At 38.0% G+C, this 12,780-nt stretch overlaps 1 protein-coding gene across 1 annotated transcript in view; it reads left to right on the plus strand.

The window, feature by feature from the left end:
• Positions 1 to 12,780, plus strand: part of LOC123563181 (uncharacterized) — a 93,961-nt gene that overhangs the window by 36,421 nt on the left and 44,760 nt on the right. Inside the window, exons 10-13 of the mRNA XM_053524442.1 lie at positions 159 to 283; positions 810 to 942; positions 3,745 to 3,941; positions 12,026 to 12,116. Coding sequence (XP_053380417.1) covers positions 159 to 283; positions 810 to 942; positions 3,745 to 3,941; positions 12,026 to 12,116 — 546 coding nt within the window. The remainder of the gene's footprint in view (positions 1 to 158; positions 284 to 809; positions 943 to 3,744; positions 3,942 to 12,025; positions 12,117 to 12,780) is intronic.

The raw sequence follows: 12,780 nt of genomic DNA on the forward strand, positions 1-12,780 counted from the left end.
TAGTAGTACTTGTTGTTCGACAAAGATCCAGCCTACAAGCAATTTTCAGCAGTTTTCTCACAAAGTTATTATAAATGTGCTAAATACACGGCCAAATTGGAATAGTGAAATTACTGCTAATTGGTATAGTCCTGGTAAAAAGACCTTTTCCTTTTCAGCTGGAAGCTATCAACAAATATCTGATACAGTCAGGCCTTAATGTAAGAAATTCTACTGACCCCATGTCATCTTTAACTGTGATGGATGTGGAAGGCCTTGGCTGCCAGTGTCTACTAAATTTCAAGTGAGTCGAGAACATGAATTTTTGCAAGATTTATTCTATACAGGTACTTGCTAACACCTGAAATAATGCCTGAAGGAGTATTTAGGGTTTTTGTGTGTGTGTGAAAATCTGGAACAGTTGTCATATGACCAAAATTGTGTCGCTGTTTCTAAGCCCAGCAAAAACAGAACGCTGGATGATGTGGAGACATGGCCAATGCATGTATCTAAGGTTGGATAGATAGTTCCATCACTATTTTCGGAGCATTCCACTAATTAGTCCACACTGTTTAAGAATATTTCAGTATTTCAAATGTCAGATAATGACTGTTTCTTGGATTACTTTAAATGTTTATACTTTAATGTATAGTATGTAAACAATGCTTTTCATGTGATGTACTATTTGCAAATACATTTAGATGCATTCACGGTCTATGAGAATTATCTGTCTGGTATTTTCATATATTATTATATACCCTATAATGTAGGGAAAAACAAAAATAACAAGGTTTAACACTCCAAGCTGTCAGATTGATTTCAATTTTTAGTACATCTGAATATGAGTATATGGACCAGGAAGTTTGCTCAGCTGTGTGTATGAAGATTGGATATTGTGACATATTCCGGTGCTTGAATCCTACTAGAAGGAAAAATGTTCTACAGGCTTGTTTGAAATGCAAGGTAAATGTCTTAACTGAAGGAAAGAAAGTGATTTTAAATTTGAAATTATTTTTAGTTTTTCATCAAACCTTTAGCTCTAGACCCTGTTATTATAGGTGTTCGAGTTAAATCTAAAGCAAAATTCACATTTTTCAAATATTTTTTCCTATTGATACAACTTCTGCATTCATTTGGATTAGATATATCTGTGTCATGGTTCAATAGTCAGCTGTTACAAATTGACACGAATGCTGATTAAAAAATTTAATGTAATCAAGCCCGCCTGCCTTATTGTTATGCCCTACTTCCATTAGTGGGGTGTATATTGTTTTGTACCTGTCTTGGTCAGTTAGTAGGCCATTTCTGATCAGTTATTGTATAACATTGCTTACAGTGCTCAAACATCACAGGATAATTGCTATTCCAAGTTTTGTATGTCAGTAGGTCAAAGGTTAAGGTTTCAGTTACATCCAGACAAAAAAATGGTTTCTGATCAATAACATGCCTAGAGCTGTCAATTTGCTGTGGTCAGTTATTGACTTTCTGTTTTGGGGGTCCTTACTCCAAAGGTCAAGGACTGATATTAAAAATGGTTTCAAATCAGTATCCAAAGATCCCTTTGATCTGATGTTGTAATCTTCATAGGCTAGATGATTGCCTGTTGTCAGTGACTCCCTATTATTTAATTGGATTACTAGGTCAGAGGAGGTCAAGGTCACATTGACACTAAAATTTAAAACTATGTCATTAACTGGGAAAGTGTAGCCAACTGCTGTCAGACTTTGTAGGATTATCGCTGTGCTGATTAAATGACTCCTATTCTTTTTAGGGATCAGTAGGTCATAGTTCAAGGTCACAGTGTCATGGAACTGGTTTCTGATCAATATCTGGAGAACATGTTGGTGTATAGCTGTCAAGATCTGAAGGACGATTGCCTTCGGTCAGTTTGATTGTGGCTAGTACATGACCAATATTGGTTTTTATACGCCCGTTTGAAAAACGGGACGTATTATGGGAACGCCCCTGGCGGGCGGGCGGGCGGGCGGGCGGGCGGCGTCCACAGACCTTGTCCGGAGCATATCTTCTACATGCATGAAGGGATTTTGATGAAACTTGGCACAGTTGTTCACCATCATGAGACGGAGTGTCATGCGCAAGAACCAGGTCCCTAGGTCTAAGGTCAAGGTCACACTTAGAGGTCAAAGGTCAAATTCAAGAATGACTTTGTCCGGACCATATCTTCTTCATGCATAGAGGGATTTTGATGAAAGTTGGCACAATTGTTCATCATCATGAGAAGGAGTGTCATGCGCAAGAACCAGGTCCCTAGGTCTAAGGTCAAGGTCACACTTAGAGGTCAAAGGATACAAGAATGAAAACTTTGTCCGGAGCATTTCTTCTTCATGCATAGAGGGATTTTGATATAACTTGGCACAAATGTTCACCACCATGAGGCGGAGTGTCATGCGCAAGAACCAGGTCTCTAGGTCTAAGGTCAAGGTCACACTTAGAGGTCAAAGGATACAAGAATGAAAACCTTGTCCAGAACATTTCTTCTTCATGCATAGAGGGATTTTGATATAACTTGGCACAAATGTTCACCACCACGAGACGTAGTGTCATGCGCAAGAACCAGGTCCCTAGGTCTAAGGTCAAGGTCACACTTAGAGGCCAAAGGTCAGATACAAGAATGACTTTGTCCGAAGCATTTCTTCTTCATGCATGGAGGGATTTTGATGTAACTTGACACAATTATACATCATCATGAGACGAAGTGTCATGCGCAGTTCCCTTCTTTCGAATTACTTCCCTTTGTTGTTACTATAAATAGCTTATATTGTAACTTTTTCATTACTAGTCGTAGGGAAAAATAGAGACCACTTTTCTGTAGTACAACATGCATGCTACATCCAATTTTGAGGTGTATTTTGACCAGTCTCTACCTGGTAAAGATTTTTGTGAGGACTTACAATTTTTTTTTTTTTTTTTTTTTTTTTTTTTTTTAAGATTAACTTCCCTTAGTTGTTACTATAAATAACTTATATTGTAACTTTTTTATAATTGACCGTAGGGAAAAACCAAGACCACTTTTCTGTGGTACAACATAGATGTTACTTTCCAATTTTAGGTGTATTTTAAGGTATCTCTATCTGGTAAGGAGTTTTTTTGAGGACTTAGAAAAACAAAACACTTAGTTATTACTAAACAACCACAAAATTAAAATTCCATTTGCAAATACAGGTGCTAGAGTAAAGAAATTTGCTGTGACGGGCGTATATTGTGACATTCTTGCACTCTTGTTAAGGATCAGAAGGTCAAAGGTCATGATGACCTTGTTGTTAAAGTGTTCCCATCAATAGATAGAGAATGCTTTGGCCTGTGCATCTCAAACTTCGTAGGATAATTGCTTGTGGTCAGTAGATGATGCATAGTGTTTTGGAGCTCAATTCTTATATGTTCATTATGTATGTATTTTACAGCACTTCCAGCGGACAACAGAGTTGCATAAAACAATTGACAGAACTAGTTTTGTTTAGAAATAATACATTAAAAGTTCATTTAGAGGAAGTACGAAGACTGAGTCTAAAACAAAATTTAGGCAAGCAGAATGCAAGAAATTGTGTACCGTTTTGTTGCAAAAACATATATATATATATTCCCTATCTAGCAGTTTTGAAGATACAACCTTACCACAATGAAATTTACTGTTATTTTTACACTTATATCTACATAGAGAAACTTCTGTAGAAAATGGTTTATCAGTGAGAAAGATGTCTTCATACAGTTGTTTTGTCTGTTTAAAATTTTATATCAAACTTTCAGGGTTTGGGAAGCCATATGATAACAGATACTGATTTTGATGAACTAGGACCAAATCTGATATCTCAGATGTCTCGGGCACAGCTTGACCTTGTTCCTGCAGAAGTGCTACAGAGCCACGTAGAGTTCTTCAAAGATATTTGCATGGACCAGACATTAAGAACAGCTGTATCTGAAGCATTACAGGAAGTCATTGGAAGGTTAGAGAATAATATCTGAATATTTAAATATAATTTAAGTTTAGGTCAATGGTTAATGCCACCATACAAACATTTTGGTTTTGACTAATATAGATAATCTCCATTAGTTTGATAATGCATAAAAATACATTTTTGTTTTTAGCTCACCTGTCACAAAGTGACAAGGTGACCTTTTGTGATCGCGCGTTGTCCGTCGTCCATCCGTGCGTCTGTGCGTAAACTTTTACTTGTGACCACTCTAGAGGTCACAATTTTCATGGGATCTTTATGAAAGTTGGTCAGAATGTTCACCTTGATGATATCTAGGTCAAGTTCGAAACTGGGTCACGTGCCTTCAAAAACTAGGTCAGTAGGTCTAAAAATAGAAAAACCTTGTGACCTCGCTATAGGCCATATATTTCACAAGATCTTCATGAAAATTAGTCAGAATGTTCACCTTGATGATATCTAGGTCAAGTTCGAAACTGGGTCACGTGCCATCAAAAACTAGGTCAGTAGGTCTAAAAATAGAAAAACCTTGTGACCTCTCTAGAGGCCATATAGTACACAAGATCTTCATGAAAATTGGTCAGAACGTTCAACTTGATGATATCTAGGTCAAGTTCGAAAGTGGGTCACGTGCCGTCAAAAACTAGGTCAGTAGGTCTAAAAATAGAAAAACCTTGTGACCTCTCTAGAGGCCGTACTTTTCAATGGATCTTCATAAAAATTAGTCAGAATGTTCACCTTGATGATATCTAGATCAAGTTCGATACTGGGTCATCTGCCTTCAAAAACTAGGTCAGTAGGTCAAATAATAGAAAAACCTTGTGACCTCTCTAGAGGCCATATTTTTCATGGGATCTGTATGAAAGTTGGTCTGAATGTTCATCTTGATGATATCTAGGTCAAGTTCGAAACTGGGTCAACTGCGGTCAAAAACTAGGTCAGTAGGTCAAATAATAGAAAAACTTTGTGACCTCTCTAGAGGCCATATTTTTCATGGGATCTGTATGAAAGTTGGTTTGAATGTTCATCTTGATGATATCTAGGTCAAGTTCGAAACTGGGTCAACTGCGGTCTAAAACTAGGTCAGTAGGTCTAAAAAAAGAAAAACCTTGTGACCTCTCTAGGCGCCGTACTTTTCAATGGATCTTCATGAAAATTGATCAGAATGTTCAGCTTGGTGATATCTAGGTCAGGTCCGAAACTGGGTCACATGCTGTCAAAAACTAGGTCAGTAGATCAAATAATAGAAAAACCGTGTGACCTCTCTAGAGGCCATATTTTTGATGGGATCTGTATGAAAGTTGGACTGAATGTTCATCTTGATGATATCTAGGTCAAGCTCGAAACTGGGTCAACTGCAGTCAAAAACTAGGTCAGTAGGTTTAAAAATAGAAAAACCTTGTGACCTCTCTAGAGGCCATATTTTTCAATGAATCTTCATGAAAATTGGTCAGAATGTTCATCTTGATGATATCTAGGTCAAGTTCAAAACTGGGTCACGTGTAGTCATAAACTAGGTCAGTAGGTCAAATAATAAAAAAACCTTTTGACCTCTCTAGAGGCCATATTTCTCATGGGATCTGTATGAAAGTTGGTCTTAGTATTCATCTTGATGATATCTAGGTCAAGTTCGAAACTGGGTCAACTGCGGTCAAAAACTAGGTCAGTAGGTCTAAAAATAGAAAAACCTTTTGACCACTTTAGAGGCCATATTTTTCAATGGATCTTCATGAAAATTTGTCTGAATGTTCACCTTGATGATATCTACATAAAATTTGAAACTGGGTCACGTGTGGTCAAAACTAGGTCAGTAGGTATAAAAATAGAAAAACCTTGTGACCTCTCTAGAGGCCATACTCTTCATGAGATGTTCATGAAAATTGGTGAGAATGTTCACCTTGATAATATCTAGGTCAAGTTCAAAACTGGGTCATGTGCCTTCAAAAACTAGGTCATTAGGTCAAATAAAAGAAAAACCTTGTGACCTCTCTAGAAGCCATATTTTTCAATGGATCTTCATGAAAATTGGGTCATGTGGAGAAGGTGAGCGATTCAGGACCATCATGGTCCTCTTGTTAGCTCTCCTGTCATGTAGTGACAAGGTGAGCTTTTGTGATCACCCTTCATTGGTCGTCCGCCAAAGTTTCGGTCGTCCGCCAAAGTTTCTTGTGAACATGATAGAGACCACATTTTTAATCGATTTTAATCAAACTTGCAAACAAATTTTGAAAACTGGCCAGATCCCATCATAGGTTCCAGAGTTATGGTCACTTAAAGGGCCAAAATTCGCTATTTTGGCTTTTGTAGCCATATAGAGACTTCATTTAAGGTTTGATTTGATACAAACTTGCAAAATATCTATAACAACAATAGATCTTGGATTCCATGATGAATCTGTCAGATCCAATCGTAGGTTCCAGAGTTACGGCCCCTGATTGACCCCTGAAAAAGCCAAAATTTATATATTTTTAGCTCACCTGTCACAAAGTGACAAGGTGAGCTTTTGTGATCGCGCGGCGTCCGTCGTCCGTGTCCGTGCGTGCGTCCGTCCGTAAACTTTTGCTTGTGACCACTCTAGAGGTCACATTTTTCATGGGATCTTTATGAAAATTGGTCAGATTGTTCACCTTGATGATATCTAGGTCAAGTTCGAAACTGGGTCATGTGCCGTCAAAAACTAGGTCAGTAGGTCTAAAAATAGAAAAACCTTGTGACCTCTCTAGAGGCCATATATTTCACAAGATCTTCATGAAAATTGGTCAGAATGTTCACCTTGATGATATCTAGGTCAAGTTCGAAACTGGGTCACGTGGGGTCAAAAACTAGGTCAGTAGGTCTAAAAATAGAAAAACCTTGTGACCTCTCTAGAGGCCATATTTTTCATGAGATCTTCATGAATATTGGTCAGAATGTTCACCTTGATGATATCTAGGTCAAGTTTGAAACTGGGTCACGTGGGGTCAAAAACTAGGTCAGTAGGTCTAAAAATAGAAAAACCTTGTGACCTCTCTAGAGGCCATATTTTTCATGATATCTTCATGAATATTGGTCAGAATGTTCACCTTGATGATATCTAGGTCAAGTTTCGAAACTGGGTCACGTGGGGTCAAAAACTAGGTCATTAGGTCTAATAATAGAAAAACCTTGTGAGCTCTCTAGAGGCCATATTTCTCAATGGATCTTCATGAAAATTGGTCAGAATGTTCAGCTTGATGATATCTAGGTCAACGTCGAAACTGGGTCACATGGGGGTAAAAACTAGGTCAGTAGATCTAAAAATAGAAAAACCTTGTGACCTCTCTAGAGGCCATATTTTTCATGAGGTCTTCATGAATATTGGTCAGAATGTTCACCTTGATGATATCTAGGTCAAGTTCGAAACTGGGTCATGTGGGATCAAAAACTAGGTCAGTAGGTCTAAAAATAGAAAAAGCTTGTGACCTCTCTAGAGGCCATATTTCTCTATGGATCTTCATGAAAATTGGTCAGAATGTTCACCTTGATAATATCTAGGTCAAGCTCGAAACTGGGTCACGTGCGGTCAAAAACTAGGTCAGTAGGTCTAAAAATAGAAAAACCTTGTGACCTCTCTAGAGGCCATATTTTTCAATGGATCTTCATGAAAATTGGTCAGAATGTTTACCTTGATGATATCTAGATCAAGTTCGAAACTGGGTCACGTGGGGTTAAAAACTAGGTCAGTAGATCTAAAAATAGAAAAACCTTGTGACCTCCCTAGAGGCCATATTTTTCATGAGATCTTCATGAATATTGGTCAGAAGGTTCAGCTTTATGATATCTAGGTCAGGTTCAAAACTGGGTCACGTGGGGTCAAAAACTAGGTCAGTAGGTCTGAAAATAGAAAAACCTTGTGACCTCTCTAGAGGCCATATTTCTCTATGGCTCTTCATGAAAATTGGTGAGAATGTTCAGCTTGATGATATCTAGGTCAGGTTCGTAACTGGGTCATGTGCCGTCAAAAACTAGGTCAGTAGGTCGAAAAATAGAAAAACCTTGTGACCTCTCTGGAGGCCATATTTTTCACGAGATCTTCATGAAAATTGGTGAGAATGTTCACCTTGATGATATCTAGGTCAAGTTTAAAAGTGGGTCACGTGCCTTCAAAAACTATGTCATTAGGTCAAATAATAGAAAAACCTTGTGACCTCTCTAGAGGCCATATTTTTCAATGGATCTTCATGAAGATTGGTCAGAATTTTTTATCTTGATGATATCTAGGTCACATGTGCTCAAAAACTAGGTCACTTTGTCAAATAATAGAAATAATGACGTCATACTCAGTTCAACACTGGGTCATGTGGGGATAGGTGAGCGATTCAGGACCATCATGGTCCTCTTGTTTACCTTCTGAACATGACAGAAGTGACATTTTACATTGTTTTGATTTTAACCACAACTTAAGTCAAATATGATCTTGTTTCCTTTTGAAAACCTGCTAAATTCCATCATGGGTTCTAGAGTTACTGCCTGTGAAAGGGGCAAAATTTTCTATTTTGACCCTTTCAGCCATATAGAGGTCTCCACTTTACCACACTGGCTCACTCATTTGTGGCGGTACTGTGCTGGTTAGTAAGACCTGAAACACAGAGGGCCAACCACCATTATAGACATGCAAATTAGAGTAATTAGATGTAAAGAGAGCTAGAGGTGCATCAATGAGCTCCGATGCATCGGAAAACCGGTTTTAAACTCGCTGATTCGATTCGATACAGACACCTCAAAGTTCGATTCGATCCGCATATGCCCTGTTGTATCCGCATGTCGACTTTCGTTACGCGGCGTACGATTGGTCAGTAGTAAATCTGGCATCCAATCAATAATAGAATTTTATTCTTACTAGACTATACAAGTAACATGGCGTCTCCCATACTGAAAGACTCTCCGAAGAAAATCAAATCAAGGGTGTGGGAACATTTTGGTTTCCGCGGGGGATCAGAACTAAAAGCCACAGTCATGTAAGATGTGTTTACGCGGATGTAAGTTACACCATGTCCGATAGTACGACCAATCTTATACAGCATATGAAAGGAAACACTCCATCGATGTCCGACAAATCGTTATGATAAATTTCATCAATAGATAGTAAGATAAATTTTATTTTAAGTCGGCAAGACTAGTTTCTGTAGTATATATGAATTTGTGATGTTTTTAGCTCACCTGTCACAAAGTGACAAGGTGAGCTTTTGTGATCACGCAGCGTCCGTCGTCCGTCCGTCAGTCCGTGCGTGCGTGCGTAAACTTTTGCTTGTGACCACTCTAGAGGTCACATTTTTCATGGGATCTTTATGAATATTGGTCAGAATGTTCATCTTGATGATATCTAGGTCAAGTTCAAAACTGGGTCATGTGCAGTCCAGGTCAGTAGGTCTAAAAATAGAAAATCCTTGTGACCTCCCTAGAGGCCATATTTTTCAATGGATCTTCATAAAAATTGGTCAGAATGTTCATCTTGATGATATCTAGGTCAAGTTCGAAACTGGGTTACGTACCATCAAAAACTAGGTCAGTAGGTCAAATAATAGAAAATCCTTGTGACCTCTCTGGTGGTCATATTTTTCATGGGATCTGCATGAAAATTGGTCAGAATGTTCATCTTGATGAAATCTAGGTCAAGTTCGAAACTGGGTCACGTCCGGTCCAAAACTAGGTCAGTAGGTCAAATAATAGAAAAACCTTGTGACCTCTGTAGAGGCCGTATTTTTCATTGGATCTGTATGAAAATTGATCAGAATGTTCATCTTGATGATATCTAAGTCAAGTTAGAAACCGGGTCAACTGCGGTCAAAAACTAGGTCAGTGGGTCAAATAATAGAAAATCCTTGTGACCTTTCTAGAGGTCATATTTTTCATGGGATCTGCATGAAAATTGGTCAGAATGTTCATCTTGATGATATTTAGGTCAGGTTCGAAACTGGGTCACGTCCGATCCAAAACTAGGTCAGTAGGTCAAATAATAGAAAAACCTTGTGACCTCTGTAGAGGCCATATTTTTCATGGGATCTGCATGAAAATTGGTCAGAATGTTCATCTTGATGATTTCTAGCTCAAGTTCGAATTGGGTCAACTGCGGTCCAAAACTAGGTCAGTACATCTAAAAATAGAAAATTCTTGTGACCTCCCTAGAGGCCATATTTTCATGGGATCTTCATAAAAATTGGTCAGAATGTTCATCTTGATGAGATCTAGGTCAAGTTCAAAACTGGTTCAAGTACCATCAAAAACTAGGTCAGTAGGTCAAATAATAGAAAATCCTTGTGACCTCTCTGGAGGTCATATTTTTCATGGGATCTGTATGAAAATTGGTCAGAATGTTCATCTTGATGATATCTAGGTCAAGTTCGAAACTGGGTCACGTCCAGTCCAAAACTAGGTCAGTAGGTCAAATAATAGAAAAACCTTGTGACCTCTGTAGAGGCCGTATTTTTCATTGGATCTGCATGAAAATTTATCAGAATGTTCATCTTCATGATATGTAGGTCAAGTTTGAAACTGGGTCACGTGCAGTCAAAAACTAGGTCAGTAAGTCAAATAATAGAAAAACCCTGGTACCTCCGTAGAGGCCATATTTTTCATTGGATCTGCATGAAAATTGGTCAGAATGTTCATCTTGATGATATCTAGGTCAGGTTTGAAACTGGGTCACATGCGGACAAAAATTAGGTCAGTAGTCAAGTAATAGAAAAAAACTTGTGTCCACTCTAGAGGCCATAGTTTTCATGGGATCTGTATGAAAGTTGGTCTGAATGTTCATCTTGATGATGTCTAGGTCAAGTTTGAAACTGGGTTGCATGCGGTCAAAACTAGGTCAATACGTCTAAAAATAGAAAAACCTTGTGACCTCTCTAGAGGCCATATTTTTCATGAGGTCTATATGAAAATTGGTGAGAATGTTCACCTTGATGATATCTAGGTCAAGTACAAAACTGGGTCACATGCCTTCAAAAACTAGGTTATTATGTCAGATAATAAAAAAACCTTGTGCCCTCTCTAGAGGCCATATTTTTCAATGGATCTTCATGAAAATTGGTCAGAATTTTTATCTTGATGATATCTAGGTCAAGTTCAGAAGTAGGTCACATGAGCTCAAAAACTAGGTCCCTGTGTCAAATAATAAAAAAAACGACATCATACTCAGTTCATGTGGGGGCAGGTGAGCGATTCAGGACCATCATGGTCCTCTTGTTTTTTTTTTTGTTATTTAAAATATGTCAACAGGAAGTTAAAATTAAAATTTGTTCTTGATGAATTACTATCCTAGTTTTTCATATTTATTGCATTGATTAAACATCCTTTAAACATTAAATAGCAGCAATAAGTAGAAAATGAATCAAATCGAAAATAATCGAATCGACATATTTGATATCAAAATCGAATTGAATCGAGCTTTAAGTGAATCATTGCAGCTCTAGAGAGAGCGGCATTGCAAACCGAGTGACAGAATATGACCAATGACAACTCTAATACTGAACAACATGAAAACCGTAAAACAGCAATAATTACAGGAAGCTGACAAAGCAATACATTCTAAAATAACAGATACATACTTCTAAATGCTGCACAACATCTCTAAGTTTGTCTAAGACCCCAGGATGGAACAACAGTGTTCCCTACAAAAAACAGTCCTGTGCCTTTCACTATCAATCGTACAGTCAGCTGATCAATTCAACTCCCGCTACACTAGCGAAAATTACTACGCTGAACCCTTTACAACCAATCACTACTTGTTTTGTAGATAATTTTAACCTTTCAGCTCTACAGTACTACTAAATACTGTATGCTTACGCTGTAAAAAATAACACTGTCAAATCCGGTGTAGCGTGAAATCTGCAAATCATATTGACATTTTAGGTTACAAGCTACTAAAATTCAACCCTGCTACATTATTATTGTTTTATGTGTAACAAAAAGTATTTTCCATATATGCATTGAATACAGACATGCTTTGTATTTTATAATGTAATAATGATGTCCTACAGAAACGTGAATATTGATCTGTAAACAAAGTTTCATTATCCTAGGGAATGTTAGGCATTTGTAGAGTTATACAGTGTTACTAACAAGTATATCATTTTCAGCTCTGGAACAAATTATGAACCGGAGACCTTGTACTTGCTGGGTAGCGCTATAAAAGTTCTTCCTAAAGCACTACAGGCACAACTGGACAAGGTAAGCTAAAAAGTGGAAACCTACTGATGATATTTTTACCAAACTGTAGCTTTTTCTCAAGCCTGCTTGCAAATGCGAAGACAGTTGTCCAAATGGCTGTTCTGTGTATGTACGTCTGTCCGTCCAGATTTGTTTGTCCGGACCATAACTTTGACATGCATGTTAACCTTATTGAGACAGTGTTGTGTGCAAACCCCAGGTTCCTATCTCAAAGATCAAGGTCACAGTCGGAGGTCTTAGGTCATGTCAGATCTTGTCCGGCCCATAACTTTGACATGCATTGAGGAATCTTGTTTATATTTGGCCTGAATGTTAACCTCATTGAGACAGAGTGTCATTCACAAATCCCAGGTTCCTATCTCAAAGGTCAAGGTCATGGAGGTCAAAGGTCATCAAAGCTTACTTGACCAATAACTGTGACATGCATTGAGGAATGTTGTTTATATTTTGCATGTATGTTAAACTCAATGAGACTGACTATCTCAAAGGTCAAGGAACTTCTTTATAGGATTGTACTTTTCCATCTGTCTGTCCACAATTGCGTGTCTGGTCCATAACTCGGTCATTCATCAAGGGACTTTAATATTATATGGCGTAAATATTTCCCATGATGAGATGACATGTCATGCATAAAACCTTGACCCCTAGCTCAAAGGCAAGGTCA

This window comes from Mercenaria mercenaria, chromosome 2 (assembly GCF_021730395.1).
Source record: "Mercenaria mercenaria strain notata chromosome 2, MADL_Memer_1, whole genome shotgun sequence".
In the NCBI taxonomy this organism is placed as follows: Eukaryota; Metazoa; Mollusca; class Bivalvia; order Venerida; family Veneridae; genus Mercenaria; species Mercenaria mercenaria.